Genomic DNA, 18,376 nt, shown 5'->3' with positions numbered 1-18,376 from the left:
GGGAGACAGTGTCAAAGGCCTTGCTGAAGTCTAGAAAGACTATGTCCATGGCGACACCTGCATCCATTGCCTTTGTGACCTGATCATAAAAGGCAATCAGGTTGGTCTGACATAACCTGCCCCTAATGAAACCATGCTGGTTGCCCTTGAGCATTATCCCTGAAGCCGGCCCATCACAGATGTGCTCCTTGAGGATCTTTTCAAATAGTTTCCCTAGGATTGAGGTAAGGATTGAGGTAAGACTGACGGGCCTATAGTTGCTCGGGTCCTCTCTCTTCCCTGCTCATGGGCAACTCTAAACTGTATCTGCACAAACCATGGGATATTTGATGCACTGATGGAAAATTAAAAACTCTCTAGTGTGCGACTGTGGTCACCCAGAATAGACCATGGGACATATAACAACTCAATGCCCAATCCACAACTATGAAGGAATGATACACTCTGCTGCACAGTGATACACAGTGATACACTCTGCTGCTCCTGACAATTATCTGGCTCAGCCACCTAAATTTAAAAGTATAGTTGCTGTTCTGTATCTACATGAGTCATATGAAAGAAGAATATAACATATTTCTAAAAAAATCAAAGCTTTTCCTTGAACTACTTTACAAGTAACTCTTCAGTTTAGTAATGATTTATTATATGCAGGTTGATATCTTAAATATCAGTACATTATTGCATAGTCTTCAGTGTTTGAAAGGCAGGATGTCCTCTAAAAACTGTGTATAAAGAATAAGTAGTTATATAATAACAACGTATTTATGTGGTACAGCAGTAGTGGTACAGCAGATAATGTTATATTATAGTACCTGGTAAAGCAGTGTGTCCAACATACTGATGCTGAAAACCCTTCCAGCAGCAAAAGGCAGTCGAAACATAAATGCAAGATTAGAACCCTTCTCTCGCTCTTTCTGTTCAAAGAATAAAAAAGAAAAATCAATACAGATGTTGTTGTTTGGTTTGTGACCTGAAGAAGAATATTTTGTATCCAAAAGCTTGTTTAACTCTATTCCAACTATGTAACTGGTCCAATAGAAGATGTCATTTTAAGAAATCTTAAAAAAAATACAGTAAGTATCATCTAAGTATACAGCTCCCTCTCTCTGGATTATCATATATTTGCATCATGTATATACAAAAGAACTGTCAACACTAAACACAGGTATAGAAAGGCAGAAGCGTTAAAAACCCTATTGCTATATATGTTTCATGAATGTCATCCTCTTAGGGGGCTGACACACATGCAGCCCCCCACTGTAACTCACAGTGCTTCACAGAAAGTGAACCCCCTACTACCTAACAGATGTTCACTGTTTGGCTTTGGAGGGAGGGGGAGCAGCAATAGATCTCCACTTCTGAGTCAATCCAGGGGAGAGAGGTTATATGTCTGCATGCTCTCTCCCCTAGTCCTGCCCCCTCACCCCCTCTCAGCCCCAGTGCTGTCTTCAGGATGGGAGGAGGCAAAGAGAGGCACAGGAGCTCTGTTTGAGGTTTGCCCAGCCTGCAGATTAATTTGTCCCACAATTGGGTACTTTTGAAGTGCTTTGCAGTCATGCCCTTCTGTTAGGGCATGGCTGTAGAGCTCTTTCAAACAGCCAGTCACACAACAAAGATAATTTCTGTCTATGTCCTTAGTGTATTCCCCTGTACCAGTATGAGACCAGGCTAGCAGATTTGTTTGGTGTAATAAGGGCCCTTCTGCCTATTTCCTACTGACTTTTCTATAGTCTGAGGCCTGTACTAGGAGCCACTAAGGAGAGCCTAATAAGGTGAATCATGTTAGTACTTGTTTAATGCTTACCAGTAAACAAATTGGTAATTAGCCCCTGAGACTAACCCCACAGAAGTCAAAGGCAAACTGTCAATGGAGGTCATCTTCTCTGTTTGCTTTCCTGCCAGTTAATCAATTCACTTGTGCATTTCCCCTACTTTAAACCCCAAAGAATTGTAACAGTCTGTACTTAACATCTCCACTATCCCCAAATTACCAGAGTTGGCCAGTGTTAGGAGGCTCTGTATACAGCCTAATCCAATGATAGTAAGCTCATTTGGCAATCAGATAACTTCCTAACATGTAGAGTGGGAGGTTAATCCTAGGACTGTTAATATCAAGGCTGCTGTTAAAGACAAGGCACTCTGAGTAATACAAAACAAGCCTTAATGAGGTACCAACAGCTATTCAGAAATACCTATTAATTTCTATTAATTCTATTTGTGTAATTTAAAAAGTTTCCTGTTTTTCTCTCTGGTGTCTTAAGTATCTTAGATTGTACTTCCATACAGAAGGTAGTCTAAAAGAAAAGAATATGCAGTTAAATTCTGTTTTTTCCTGTGTGGGTTCCTGCTTCTCTGGTTCTTGTCTGTGTGGTTTATGTGACTAGAATACTAAGACCTAAAACAGTCATTATAGATTAACTGAATATGAAAACAGGAGGGTGATACACAAAGTACTCTAAAGTTCAATTATTCTAGTAGAGAAAGGTATTCCTTCTCCAAGAATTTTTAACATTGTATGAAGTACTGCAACAGTTGGATCTTACTAAAGAAATCTATAACATGATTAAGAAAATATTACAGAAATATTTCTCTTGATAAAAAAGAGTGTATACCTATTTGTACTCAAAAGTCAAAGAAAGCATTGTCACTAACATGTTAGGTTGTATTTAGTGTTGATTACTATTTTTGAAGAGAGAGCATAATTATCATAAAAGAAGTGGCTGTGGAAAGCATTGGGAAAAGAGATATTCAGATACATATAAATTGATAATGATGATGCCAAAACATATTATTTCTGGCTGGTGTTTTCCAAAGTATTTGGTGCTGGCCAAACTACTCTCATTAATAGCAGTAGAATGATTCAGTGGAAATAATCAAGCTGCTTCAGAGAAAACACCGGCCATATGGTTTATTTACTATAAATAGATTGAACTAAAAACATATGGTCTTGAACACTTTGGGGGTTCAAAAGAAGATGGAGCTAGACTTTTCTCAGTGGTGGCAGATAACAGAACAAGGAGCAATGTTCTCAAGTTGCAGGAAGGGAAGTTTAGGTTAGATATTAGGAAAAATTTTCTCACTAGGAGGGTAGAAAAGCATTGGAACAGGTTACCCAGACAGGTGGTGGAATCTCCATCCTTGGAGATTTTTAAAACCTGGCTAGAAAAAGCTTTGGGTGGGATGATCTAGTTGGGGCTGGTCCTGCTTTGAGAAGGGTTTGGACTAGATGACCTCCTGAGATCTCTTCCAGCCCTAATTTTCTATGATTCCGTGACTTCCACATTGGCAGGAATTTAAGTCTAGACTTTGTGGTTTAGACTCTGTCAGTACTCTATTATATGACTCTTAGGGTAAAAAGAAAACTGATTCTGTTATTAAACATGACCAGTTAGAACTTGTGAGCTGAAAATTCCAACAGAGGGAGGAGAGAAAATAATATAGACACAATCTAATAAAGAAAATGATTTGAAGTGGCTTGTTTCATGGCCAGTGTGGGAAGCATTATCCAAATTTATTTTTCTTTTCTGTGTAATCTTATTCACCATTCACCAAAATATTAAATATGTTTCTGCAGCGCAATCATCTACTTTTGTGATGCTTTCAAGAGAAACATTTATTTTAAGGTATTGTGCTCTTAGCACTGCTAAATATTTTTAAGAGCTGTGTGTTTATAACTAATAGACATAGCCTGATTTTAGCTGATCAGGCCTTAACTTTACATGTAATATCACTGAGGTGAATGGGTTTAGTAATGTAACTGCTTTTAAAGATTTTGATTTTAATATTGTACAGGTGTATCTAATTTTTAAAACAGTGGAAGAGAGTGGAGAAAATATCATAGTAATTTCCTGTGGTAAAACTGGTATGTGTATAATATAATCCTTTTTTGCTTAATATTCCATGATTAAATGTACATTTTTCTTTGATTTCCAGACAGTTAAAATTAAATAAAGACTTTTAGATTCAAACCATAAATTATATTGTAGATAATGACTGTGAATTGAATGACCCTCCATCAAACAAATTGAAGGTATTACATTTATTCTTCCATCTGCTCAGTAGTGGATAAATGAATAGTGGAGTCTGTTTTTGGTGCCAAAAAAGGGGAGGGGGAGAGGTCAAAGGAAAAAAGATGCAATGCTTTGGGTAATATTTTTGGCTTCCACCTAAAACTTGGAAAAGTGGGAGGGAGGACTTTTTTCTTAACCATATATAGTTTATTTCAAAACAAGATCTTGAAAATGGTTTCCTCTTAAATATTTCATATTCCATCTCCTCTCTGTCTCATATTGTGAGCTTCCTTTTCCCCCCTTGCTTAAGAAAGATGATAAAAATAAAATTATCTCTAGTTTCTGATTTGTTACTTGTAAACTCATTAATGTTCCAGTGAATACTGTAGCTCTGGATGCTAGAAAGGCACTGAAATACCACTGACACTTGTATTTCTTATTAAATATGGTACCCAGTAATATTTCTAGTGACACACATTAAAATTCAGTCATAGGAAAAGCATATATTTATGGAAAAAGCATTTCTCATCTTGAGAAATAATTAAAGAGTTTAGCATAAACATGACCTCTAAAACTACTAATATAAATTTCCATTTTAAAATTGTTGTTGATATACAGAGTTATTAATAGATAGGGAGGTTTATGCATCGCCAGTCATCTCCTCTCTGTTTATGTGACTCCAAGTTGCAGGCTGAAAAGTCCTTCATTGTTGTTAGCTGCTGAATTGTTGTAGCTGCTGTATTTCTAAAAGAAATTAAGAGCTAAAGATGGGATCCTAAGAAGATTTGGGAATGTATGCTCTCACTGACATAGTATAATCCTCATGATATTGTCTCACCCTGGAAATATTTCATCAGTATTTTCCCTTACAATTATTACTCAATGTCATACTGCAAAAAAGTTAGAAAGCTTACAACCTAATGGGTAAGTCCCAATAGCCTGCCAGTATAAAGTACCTTTCAGTGACATTTCTTTTAAAGAAAGTGACAGTGTCTATACTTTGATATTTTAATATTCTGTTTCCATACTTTTTTGTATTGTTTCATTCTGTATTCTTCTCCTTCAAAGGTGGACCAAATCCTTACTACTTCTCTTTCCATTGTGACATTCTTTTTCTTGCATTTTTTGGTATAATATCAAAGGAGCTTCACAGACTATACTGTCAGTGATATAGGATTGCAAATAGATTCCTTCTCCATTGTAGATAGTAGTTATAGATTATGGAATTGCCATAATCTAATCAAACCATTCATCCTTTTAGATTAGCAACCAGTAGCAAATATAGCATGTTTCTGAGAAAGCTGTAAAAATCTGGATGAAGCCTAAAATTTTGAGAAAAAAAAATAGAGGCAGTGCCTTTTCGTATTTGACAAGCCTCTTAACAAGCTTCTTGTGTCAGTTTTGAAGCTTTGAAACTGATCTTGAGTGTACAGAAAATATTCTGTAGTATATTGTCTTCAGGTACCTTATATAAGACACTTTTAATCTTTAGGGCTGCATCCAGATAAATGAGGACATTTGGTTCTCCAGGGACAACTAGCAGTGGTGCATCTTGGCCCCAGCAGCCTTCCCTGGGGTCCTGGGGGCTTCCTGGGGCTACAGCAGCAGTGATCCTGCCATTTGGAGCCTGGCTGGAAGCTGGAGCATGGCTCTCCAGTTTTGAGTGGTGCACGTTGCCTCCACATGCAATGCTCAGGGGTTTTTTTGCACAGGTTTTTCTGTCCCCTGGATAACCAGGGGTCATCCCCCCCCTCCCCCCCATGCTGCTCCTTTACAGTATAGAGAACAACTGAATGTACAGTATGTGGTACTGCAGACATATTGCCACTCTTGTCTGGATGTGCCCTAAGGGAGCATACAGTGCATGCCTACACTGAAGGATCAACAGAACATTTCTAATCAGACACCATCTACCCACCACTATTACTTGCATGCTCCAAGTCTAAGTCAATCTAAAATCTGACCTCTTTCATGGCTTTGGGTACCTATATTAGATTGGGATTCACAGCCCAAATCCCCCTGCTGAATTTCAATAGCTCACTATTTTTTATTTGAACATGCTACCTTTGGTGGCATCTGTTTTTATGCTAGTGGCTAAACCACAGTCCAGGAATCTAAAATGTGGGTTTTATGCCTGAAGGTCTTCAAACCCACAGTTCTCACTTCTAAAGAGTATGCTATAATTATTAAGCTAGGCTAGGCTGGGATGCAGGCATTCTCTCACTTTGTTGAAGCTCTGCCACTCTGTACGCAGTGTCCAGAGACGTAGTAAATATGAGTATAGTTCTGTAGCCCAGTGAAAGAAATGTTTACATAAGAGGTAGAGATAGGAGGGGTTTTTTTTGTTTATATACTGTTTTTATTTTATTTTATTCAGTTACACTAATGCAGGGGTGTCATACTCACTTGGGACTCAGGCCAGGTCTGGACTGTGGGGCTCCTCATGAGCTGGATGTGAACTACAGGAAATGTCATATGCTGGGTCAGGACCCAGAAGCAGTGGTGGCAGGACAAGTGGTAGCTTCATAGGAGTTAATACAGCCATTGTTCCTCTGATCACGATGACAACAACATGCCCCCAACACAGCTCCATAGCTAGGAGTTCAGTGGTGGGCCCCATTCCTGTTTGTTTCATCACCAAATTCCCAGACCCCTTAGGAACTCCATGGGGTGGGCAAGATCTTTGACACCCCTATCCTAATGCACTGTGTGTTAGCAGTTGTTCAGTATTGAACTTAGCCAAAGATGAGCTAAGCGATTCTGGATACATGCGGAAGCAGATCTTTAAGCATGTAAAGTTGTAAATAGACATTTTACTCAAGGTGGTTCTCATTGTCCCAGACCTGGATTGGAACAGGAGCAGCACAACCATTTACGCTTGTAGCAGTTCCATATTGCATTGCTGCTTCTCTTCCAGTAGGCAGTCAATGAGACTACATAGCTGGACAGGGCTGTCCCTGAAATGATGTATAAGAACCTTACAGATGCATACCAGGAGGTCCCAGGAAAAAGTGTTAGCATCATCTCAAATACGTCACAAGGTACCTGAAGTGGGCAGTGCACATGCACTCCTGTAGACATCTGGAAGAAATCCTTTTGTTCTGGGAGAAATGCAAGCCGTCTGTATAGCCAAAGTTACATTAGTGATGAAAACTTAGGCACTTATATACTCTTAGGGGTGCTTAAGGGTTGAGGCTGAGGTTTTATAGCTGTTGGCTTTCACATAGGTACCACAGCTCTAGTAAATTGTTTAGAACCTAAGACATGCTGCCTCTGATATGTAGGCATGCACTATATGCTCCCCAAAAATTTAAATCTAGTTGTTAATTCATAAGCAAAATTGAAAACCAAAAATAAGAATCCAAAGATTAACTCTTCCACAGAAAGGAGCTTAACATTAGGGTTAGGACTAGAACTCTGTAAATTACTATTTTTTATTTTTTAGAAAAAGCCTGTTTCCCAAAAATGCAGCTTTGGGCATCAGAAAATATTTGTGAATTCAGTTGAATTTGATGAATAATTTTGTTCATTTTTTTTCAGGGCTAGATTCATAAGTGAGTAGAAGGCACAAGAATGTGGTGGTGCCATTTTATTCAACTCCCAATCACCCGGGATGTGGGAAATCCAGGCTTATTTCACTCCTCTCTCTGAGGGGAAATGGAACGATATTATGAGGCAGGTTGCCTTAGTACAGGAATGGACAAAATATGGCCCACAGGATAGATCCAGCCTGTCAACTGATTGTATCCAGCCCACAGGTGGGCAGCTGCAAAGTCATGGAATCCAGCCCATGGGAAGCCAGGAGCTGTTGGGTCATGCTGGACATGCCCTGGCCCCCTTTGCAGCTTACACCAGCTCCCACACTGCATGATGAAAGCAGTACCAAGCAGGCACTGGCAACAGCTGTGGACCTGGGTGACAGGTTCTAGGTGGGGACTGAAGTGGCTGCACAGGTCCACAGATGATGTTGCTGCATTAGCACATCAACTGTTGTCCCAGGCAGTTGCCCTGATCCCCACTGGGAATTTGCTGGCAGCATCTGCACGTGGCAGTGTCCACAGCTAATGCTGGTGCCCACCTGGTGCTGCTTCTAGTGCACAGGGTGGGAGCTGATGTAAGCTTATAGAAAGTGACGGGACATTGTGGATTGGATAGGATCACAGGTGGTGAGAGCGCAGGGCCAGGGCACCACAATCCCAGCCCCAGTTCCACCTACCCACCCATCTCACTCCCAGATGCTACTCCCCCAGATTCCAGTCCCCAGCCCCATCCCAGTTGAGCGCAGAGCAGAGCCGTGACCCAATGCCTGCATGTGCCTGCAACGGGCACCAGTTCTGTGGGCAGGGATGTGCAGGGATTAGATCACACCTTTGCCCTGGGCCTGGGCTTGGGCCTGGGCCTGGGCCCTGGACCAGTGCCATCAGCACTTCACAATTCATGAGTCTCCATGGAGACCAGCTAGGACCCTGAGGCAGGGCACCCAGCTAGGCAGAGGGGATGGGGATGCTTGGGGGGGGAGGGTTGGTGAGCTCCTGTGCAGTGTGGGGATAGGGATACTGATCCAGTCTGTGACAGTTCACTAAAACTCTGTTCCCCATAGGATAAATAATTGCCCATCCCCAATTTACTACCTTATATTGATGATGCTCTATTTCGTATAAAATGCTCAAGTGTTCATTACACCAAGGACTTCTTCCTCTTTATAGAAAATGCCAGAAAATACCCAATTGAATAATTTATAAATCTCTGCTCCTGGAGCTGTTTTCATTTGTTTGGTGAATGAAAACAAATACAAACAAAATATATAAAACAAATCTTTGAGAGCTATCAGAACTGATTTTATATTTTTACAGTTTGGCAATTATGGCAAAAGATCAATTTTTTCTATGACACTATTCAAAACCTAAGTCAGCAGAGACCCCTTGAAGTGAATGGATTAACACCAATTTATAGCTGCAAATTTAGCACTGTTTTTAACAGCTCATGGCATTGCTGCAAATAAATTTGTTAGGGTTATTTCAAATACAATTAACTCTGCTATGGAAAAAAAATGGAGGTGATACATCCTATCCTAAAAGGAGTTCAAAAAAGTTTGTAGCCTCTAGATGCCTCAGGTAAATGTATCGAGGGCTCTCCCATATTTTTCAGCACACACAACCAATATGGTCATACACCTTAAGAGGGGATATATCTCCCCTGTGTGTGCAAAATGGGCTGTATTTGATTTGGATTCGACCGGAATCAGGAACAGTGATTCGATTTGTTGATTCAGATCACTGTCCTGATTCAATTCCACACAGCCCTAAAGCATGCACCTTTTTAAAAGTTTGTCTAATTAAATTGTCCTCCCAAAAAATTAGTTTAAAGGAAAACTAGGCTGTGACACTCCAATGTGGTCTGCCTCACTTCAGGACTTATTCCAGCCAGGACTCCATGAAATAGCCACCTTAGAGTTGTTGTCAGGGGAGGGGGCAGGGGGGAGACTGTTTCTTTTTGTGCTGTTTTTTGCTTTGTTTTGTTTTGTTTTGTTTGCCTGAACAGAACTGGAAAAGATAAGTTTTGGCTTCAAACATATGGCTTAAACATATTTCATCATCTCTCTTTTTTCTGAGTAAAAACTCCTGCCTTTTCTGTTGCTATTTGTGATTTTTTGCTGTTTTTTCTGTGGGATTTTTTGTTTAACTAAGAAAAGGTACAGCTGTAACAGCAGATGGAATTCTTCTGTGATTCAGATATCTTGCTTCGACAGTCCATTAAACCTTGAAGTCAATTTTGCATGTGTGTTTATAACCATTAACTAAAGATGACTACCCTGCCTTTGGAGTCTCTTCTGAAGCTGGGGAGCTTAGACTAGGAATAAGAATCATCTGTACATTTGACCATATTAGATAATTTTCACTCAAGTTTTAAATTGCATTTCATTTTACATGAGGGGATTCTGAGAAGTCCAATGAACTACAACACCACCTGTGAAGTGCTCCATTGTTACTGGTAAGAGTGAAATGAATGGGAAATATTGTCAACTGTAGACACCTTCAACCACAAGGAAGAAAATGTTATTTCTTTGAGACAATTTATCTACTCGTATGTTATATTGAAAGAGTGTGGACAAGAAGTTAATTGAATGTCCTTTCTTCAGTTTCCAACCTTTATTCACAACTTTGTTTAGACCTGTAATTTAACCAAATGTTTTGGGACAGAAATGCTGCAGTTACCTCTGCCTCCCATGCACACTTTATTTTCACAATAGTCTTGTGAGGTATAAAATATGACTTGGTTAAAATCCCGTTCATTGCCTATAATGCAGCCAGATTTCCATCAACTCTCTCCCAAACTACCCAAAAGCAAAAGCAAATGCAACGCAATACAGGTAATAATGATTCCCTAGTAAGCACCCCTTATCACCTAGCTGTACTGTAGTTAAGGTGTATGCCTAGAGCTTCCTGTAGGTTATAGTTAGAGACCTACTGAAACTGCAATTTTGTGGATTTCATAGACATTGCAAAACGCGTCATTGCCTGAGAAAGTGGACTATGTCCTTAAAATCCATGAAATCTGTGGGAGAAAAAAGAAAGACAGCTTACTGAAAATAAAATGCTAGTGCCCCAGAGTGAGCCAGGAGTCTTCATAGTGCTGCAGCCCAGTGCTGCAGCCCATTGGATAGAAGGAGGAAGAGGGCTGTCCACATGAAGAACAGCTTAAGATGGCTGCCAGCCCTGCCCCTCACCGCTGATTAGCTGAAAGAGCTGCCTCTCATGTGCCCTGCCCCTCTCCAGCAATCAGTGGTGAGGGAAGGATTGACATGATGGGCAGCCCTCACAACCAGATGGACATCACTTGCAGCCAATCAGAGATGATGGGTAAGGTCAACAGGGCCCCTCAGCCAATCAGAGGCATGGAGGGTCCCCACTGTAATCAGCCTATAAATATGACGGCTCCCCCCCACCCATGATCTCCCTGTGAAATTGGCTTGCCACCTCCTCAAGTTAGGTAGGCCCCTAGTTATAGTGCGTCAAGGGACACTACTGTGGAGGAACACCTGAAGCTATTGGCACTTCGTGTTCTAATACACAAGTGATTCTAGGCAGTGCTGTGTTTATGAAAAGTTAAGGAGAAGTGCTAAAATGAATCATAGATGCAAGCTTTCTTTAAGTGGGCAAAAGAGGCACTTTGTATTGAGATGATACTACTCTATTGGACCTCCTAGGACCTAGCATGTGACTTTCTGCACCTAGCTCTCCATGCATCTGAAGACACTGTTCCAAAACTTAACATTCTCTTGCATGTTTATCATTAGAATACAAACGTTGAACTGAGCATAATGGATCACCATTAACTTATTTAGTGTGAGATTCTACCTCAGGGGCCACAACCAACAACATTAAGCATCACCTTTATTGTTGCAGCATGTAAATGAATACCTATCACTTTTCAGAATAAATGAATGTCAGCCCCTTACAAAGACAGCCTATTAACTTATTTCGGGCATGACACAGTAAGTGAAGGCAACAGACTGTCTGAAGTTTCCAAAAAACTTACCCTGCATATGCTAAAAAAAAAAAAAAAAAAGACTTCTAGAAGAACCTTATCATGCATAGGGAATTGAGTGACTGAACTTTAGAATACTAGTATATATAAGCAGCTTGATTTGTATTATCTAGCTGTTAAAATGTGCTACTCACTTCCATATTTTCAACAAATGTTATATAATATTTACAACAAATTAAATTTGACTCCCAAATGCAACAGCACTACAGAGTTCCCAAACTGGTACTAGAGCTCCTAGGTATAATAATAATAATAATAATAATGTGTTTTTGGCAATCAACAAAAAATCATGTTGTGAAATAAGCTGAATTCTACATTCAAGAAAACAAGAATACTAGATGACAATTTCTGAACAGAAAGAATGAGAATTTGTCAAATAGATGTCATGACTTAACCATCCCATTTCTATAGGAAGAATAAGCAAGATTCTCATCAGCAGCCAATTTGACCATGGGTCAAACAATTGTTCTGAGCAAAAAAGAATTTCTCAGCCCAGAACCTCTGTTTCCCACCTCCAATATATATAAAAGCCTTAAAGAAGTGGATGTCAGTTGTCAGATGTAACCAAAGATGGATTGCCCCTCCATTTTTCCCCAAATGGATGGTGCTAGAAAGGGGTACCCATTAATTTCCTCATGAATCAATACATAAAAAATATAAAAGCAAATACAAAATAGAGCTATTCAGGGTATTGAAAACTGTTGCGGAATGCAGTTACAGGATCTTTAAAATGACTACTAGCACAATGCATTTTGTTACACTTATAGATGTACTCAGACCCCAAGGATGGCTGCAACACCCCCTGCTGGTCAAGCAGCCTCTTCTCCACTCTATGTCCTTGGGGTTCCCTTTCTTTTTAACCTTTCCTGCCACACCTTGATGCACCTTATGGAGTATAGGGAGGGTCCTGAAATGAGCCTCATCCTCAACCGGCCATTGTCAGTCTTGCCCCCTATGGTACTACACTGTGGCCCTCTTAGCCCTGTCGCCTCAGGGCACCAGCCACCTTATGGACTCACAGCCTCATGTATTCTTGGCCTCCATCCTTCCCTGTAGAAGGTCATTGCCTATGCTTCACGGATAGTTCTTGATCATTTTGAGTGGCCCCTTCAGACACCCAGGGTACCAGACTCAGGCAAGGCTGCTTGCATACCACTTAGTCTCCTGGGTCCATGTCCCAGGCTAGGTTGTTCTCGTGCCACTCAGCCTCTTTATGGTCTCTGACCCCTACAGGGCTCTACTCTGGGTGCCTCTTAGGTGTACCCATGGCTCCATGCCACCCCTCTAGCCACAGGTGATAGAAGGCCAGGGCTAACAGCCCCTCCTAAAATTTGCAGTGGCCAGTGACAGCAGCAGCACCACAGAGGTGCCCTCCTGCAGTGCCTGGTGTGACTCGGCATGCAGTCTCTCCTTTACCACTACACACAGCACCTATGTGTGCCGATTTGCAATGGCCCTGCAGGTGGGAGGGTCAGGATTCAGGTGCAATATTTTCCCCCACCACTTACGTCTCTAGCCACAATGCACTCCTCCTCTGGTATCAACTTAAGTGCAAAGCAAATACAAGCAAACTCTTTCAAACAACCCCCTGCCCCGACTAGTCTGGCTTTATACCATCTGGCAAACCCTTTCTCTTTTGGCTTTCACTTCCCAGCTTTTATGGACGCATTGGGTGTGTGACAGGCTGTTTCTTTCATCCCCTCCATCTCCAGAGCTCCACTCCCTGCACAATACAGGCCTAAACTTCCAGCCTTGCTCCTGGTACTGGGCTTATATGTCCTGGAGCACTTCCCCTTGTGGTCAGGTGACTTCCTAATTTAGCACAGGGGGTTTGCCTTGGGTTTCATGGTCAGTCTGCCCTTCCCTGCTACTGCTTTACCCAGCTGGTTGCAGCCTTTTCTTTCAGGGTGTCTAGGACTCTGCCCCACACTGTAAACTTGTTGCAGTCCAGCTGGCATTTGCTCAGCTGCCAGACTACTGCAAGGTTAGCCTACTGCACTGTCCTTTAATGTAACAGGAGCCTCTGGCTCCCTGTTACAATATATATTAGGCCAAGAGGGTATATTACTATGTTGTTGCAAATCGGTCTAAATATTTTCCACAGTAATTTCCTAACAGCTTCTTAGAAAATCACATTAATTGTGTCTATCAGAAATCTATCTGTTTCCCTAAATCATTTCACTAACTATAAATGTAAAAACATATATATTTGTTGTGTTTTCTTTTTTCTTTTCTTTTTTCATAAAGTGTATGCTTCTTCCTCTCCAACTAAGAAAATTATTTCACTGCTATTTCAACCTTTTCTGAATGGCTTTCAACAAAACAATAAAGGGATAAGATTAACTTATGTGATATTTAGCCCAGTTAAAAAAATGCAGATATTCTTACCTTTTCCAGTTTGGATAGAGCAAGAGAGTAGCAGTCTTTGGCTCTGAACTGCATAAATCTCATATTGGCTGGGTGAGTTAATTCGGTGATAATGCTTAGACTTGAAAACAACCTATATTTTAAAGAGATGTTACAGTTACACCTCTAAAGATCACAATTTGCTGTTATAAGGTCTGCATAATGCTGTACTATATGCGCACCTCAATATCTATAATTAAGTCAATGAAAATTCTAGCTTTTGGCAAAAGAAAACATAACTGTAATAGCAGAGAATGCTGCAGAAAACCTATTCTGCAGATACACAGAGAAACAAGTGTCATATTTGCAAAAGTGGAGTTTGTATAACATTTTAACAGAGTAAAGAAAATGTGTTATAATTGTTTGAGCTTTTAGTGTGACCCAAATCTATACAAACCCTCCTCCCCCAAATAGTTTTAAGATTGAAGCACCTTAATTAGAAGGCCATAAATGGCCACTATATTTACAAAAAAAGGTTTTACAAGTTGATTTTTTTTCTATACTTACATGCTATGTAAATGTGTCTGCAGACTCTACTGATTGATAGTAAGTATCAAAGTACTTATTAATGTACAACTGAAATTGATTAAAAAGCAGTGATGTAAATCAATGAGTCAATCAAATGGGCCCTAAAATTATGTTTTGAAATATTTACATGCCTAAAATGTGAATAAATTTGAGAAGTGTGTTGCATTGACACCATTTCAGAGGCAGCTGCCTAACTGTTAAATTTATGAATAACCTTTAATGTCATGTGCCAAAAATAGAGTAGCTAGGGACATAGTCATGCCTCAGAATGTTCAAGGGCAATTTTTAAGAGGTGCAGTTCAAAACTGCACTGGGCCAGGAGAGATCTGCCTGAACACAGACTTGGGCATATTACAATCTCAACTAGATGCACAGTAAGGGAGCTCCATGCCCAGGGTAGCTGTAATGCATGGGGCAGTGCCAGCTATGCAGGGCTGGTGGTAGAGGCAGGCAGCTGCCACTCCTATAGTCACCATTTTTGCACACACCCCCTTCCCATTAAGGTGGTATCTGGGACTGCTGCCCTGGTCAGCCTCCCCATCTCAGTTCCACTACTGATCACAACTAATGAAAGTCCCTGTGCCTTATTATAGTGTAACTATGTAAGACCAACACTAAGTCTTCCAAGCTGTCATGTGGTAAACTGGCAAACCACAAAACCACCTGTGTAGTTGGGTTTTCGGGTCCGACTCAATGTTTCAAAGTGTCTAGAACTGCGAACTGTGAATGAATCTAGTAATGAATCATGGGACTAAACATAACTAGGTTTGCTCTAAGGCTTTTAGGTTAAATATAATAGCAAACACAGAAAGCAAACCAGGCAGATTGCAGACAGTTCGCAAGTCAGTTTGCAGGTCAGTTTGCTCCCCCCTTCTTTGAGGGAGAGCCTGTAAAGTGAGATTGTTTTTTCTCTCTCTCTTTTTTATATGTAATTAAGACTAAGTAACCTATATAGTTTTATTTTAAGCAGCTAAAACTCCTGGTATTGTGTCATTGCACCATATTTCCAGGGTCATTATTAAAGATTAATACTTAATCCCCTTGTTTAACTAGAGTCCAGAATGAGGGGATTTTGCTAGGGAGTTTGCTTGGAAGTTCTCTCCTTCAGTGTAAGCTTGCTGCGAGGAAAGAGCTTTGCAGGGAAAAGGAAACCCTTCAAGATCAAGGTCAGCAAACAGGCCAACTACAGAGGAGTTTGTTAGGGAAGGTTGGCTTGGAAAGAGATGCAGAAAGTGAGAGGCAGCAGATTAGAAGACCCAGAGAGATGGTTGAAGGATGTCACAATCCCATATTCACTGCCACTGCCATTTCCAGCTCTTTCTCTGCTTGCCGCTGCTGTGAAGAGGAAGCAATGGATGGTGGTGGTTGGAGATTCCCTTCTTCAGGGGATGGAGAGTAGGGCTGTGCAAAGCTTCAGATCACGATTTGGATTTGGAGATGATTCAGATGATATGAAGGCCAAATCTATGAATCTGAATTGAATCACGAGAAGCTTTAGGCTTCCCAAATTGATTTAGAGCTTCCGAATAGATTCAGAAAAGATTCCGGAAAGATTCAGCTATTCGGAGATCCAGCCATAGAGTATAATGAGGAATCAATTAAATATCTATAACTTTGTTGTTTTTTGGCTGTTTCAGATGAACCTTGGACGAATGGTAGCTGCTGCGGAGTGCATGAAGCCAAGTGTCAAGGTGTTGGATGCAGGGATTTCTTGGAAACTGCAGCTCAAATCCTGAAAGCAAAACTCACTTCACATGTGTGTGTTAAGCCACAACAAGGTGAAAGTTGCAGGGATGGTAGCACGTTCTGAACCCACAGAGCCTGTCAAGGTTCAAGGAGAGGTGTAGGGGTCTCTGGGAAACTGCACCTCAAGCTGCTGACAAGTAAAACTCTTGGCACGTGTGTGTGTTAAGCCACAGTGGAGTGAAAACTGCAGGGGTGGTAGCACTTGCTGAGGCCACAAATCCTGCCAAGTTTCAAGGATATAGGTGTAGGGGTTTCTGGGAAACTGTAGCTCAAACTGCTGACAAGTGAAAGTCATGACATAGGTGACACTGTGTGTGTGTTAAGGCACAGGGGGGTGAAAACTGCAGGGGGAGTCTGGGTTCTGGGGCCCTGCACCTCTGGCCATAGGCAGGCAAAACTTCAATATCAGACTCCCCAGGTATCTCTGCACTTTTACTCAGATGGGGGAGGCCCTGGATGTTTGGAAAAGGGCAAATATAGTGCCTATGTTTAAGAAAGTGAAGGAGGATCCAGGGAAATACAGAACAGTCAGCCTCACCTCAGTCCCTGGAAAAATCATGGAGCAGGTGCTCAAGGAATACATTTTAATCACTTGGAGAAGAAGAAAGTGATCAGGACCAGTCATCATGGATTCACCAATGGTAAGTCATGCCTGCACAAAGTGATTGCCTTCTCTGATGATATAACTGGCTTTGTGGATGCAGGGAAAGCAGTGGATATGATATACCTTGACTTTAGCAAGGGTTTTGATATGGTCTCCCACAGCATTCTTGTAAGCAAGCTGAAGAATTAAGGGTTGGATGAATGGACTGTATGGTGGATACAAAGCTGGTTTTTGTCAGGCTTGTCGGGCTCAGTGGGTAGTGATTAACAGCTCAATGTCTAGTTGGAAGGTGGTAACAAGTGGAGTGCTCCAGGTATTGGGCTGGTTCTGTTCAATATCTTCATTAGCGATCTGGAAGATGGGATGGAGTGCACCCTCAGCAAGTTCACAACTGACACCAAGCTTCGGGGGGGGGGGGGTAGTAGATACACTGGAGGGTAGGGCTAGGATTCAGAGTTACCTAGACAAATTGGAGAATTGGACCAAAAGATATCTTATGAGGTTCAACAAGGATATGTGCAATGTCCTACATTAAGGAAAGAACAATCCTGTGAACTGCTACGGGCTTGGGACCAACTGGCTAAGCAGCAGCTCTGCAGAAAAGGACCTGGGGCTACAGTGGAAAATAAGCTGAATATAAGCCAACAGTGTACCTTTGGTGCCAAAAAGGATGACAGCATACTGGGCTGCATTAGTAGGAGTATTGCCAGCAGATTGAGGGAAGTAGTTATTCCTCCCTGTTGTGCACTTCTGAGGCCACATCTGGAGTACTGTGTCCAGTTTTGGGCCTCCCAATACAGAGAGGATGTGGACAAGTTGTAGAGTCTGGGATTAGGGGGGGCAGCAAAAATGGTGACGGGGCTGGGGAACATGACTTATGAGGAGAGGCTAAGGGAACTGGTCTTATCTATTTTGCAGAAGAGAAGACTGACAGGGGATTTGATGCCAGCCTTCAACTACGTAAAGGGTAGTTCTAAAGAGGATGGAGCTAGACTGTCCTCAGTACTGCCAGATGCCAGAACAAGATGCATAGCCTCAAGTTACAGTAATGGAAGTTTAAGTTGGATATTAGGAAGAACTTAAGTGTGATTACCTAGGGGAGTGGTGGAATCTTCAACCTTAGAGGTTTTTAAGGCCTCATTCATCAAAGCCCTAGCTGGAATGATCTAGTAGGGAGGGGATGATCCTTTTTTGAGCAGGGGATTGGACTAGATGACCTCCTGAGGTTCCTTTCAACTTTAATTTTCTATGATTCTATGATAACAGTGAAATGGCTCTTTAAAAACTGGAACTTCTGAAAATGAGGCTTGGATTGCTCATATTTAGTAAATAACTGTACATTAATTTTAATAGAAATTAACTTTCCAGACTCTTAGTTTGATAGGGTGAATTGTTCATTGCTTCCTTTTTTTCTCTACAATAAAAGAGAACTACAACGCTATGATTCATTATTCAAACCCACAATTGGAATCACCTAGAAGATCTGATTTCATAGATTTCATAGACATCAGGGCTGGAAGGGACCTCGGGAGAT

The 18,376-nt window shown here is 41.2% G+C and overlaps 1 protein-coding gene across 3 annotated transcripts in view; it reads right to left on the bottom strand.

Annotated features, from left to right (window-relative positions):
• KCNT2 (potassium sodium-activated channel subfamily T member 2) overlaps positions 1–18,376 on the bottom strand; it is a 259,822-nt gene that overhangs the window by 38,750 nt on the left and 202,696 nt on the right. For all 3 annotated transcript variants that reach the window (XM_019530701.1, XM_019530703.1, XM_019530704.1), the window contains 2 exons: positions 13,947–14,058; positions 813–914 (listed from right to left, as the gene is read on the bottom strand). In XM_019530701.1, coding sequence (XP_019386246.1) covers positions 813–914; positions 13,947–14,058 — 214 coding nt within the window. The remainder of the gene's footprint in view (positions 1–812; positions 915–13,946; positions 14,059–18,376) is intronic.

This window comes from Crocodylus porosus, unplaced genomic scaffold (genome assembly GCF_001723895.1).
Source record: "Crocodylus porosus isolate Cpor-Errol unplaced genomic scaffold, CroPor_comp1, whole genome shotgun sequence".
Taxonomy (NCBI): domain Eukaryota; kingdom Metazoa; phylum Chordata; order Crocodylia; family Crocodylidae; genus Crocodylus; species Crocodylus porosus.
The sequence above is the reverse complement of the archived record's forward strand: the minus strand, read 5'-3'. Positions and strand labels throughout refer to the sequence as shown.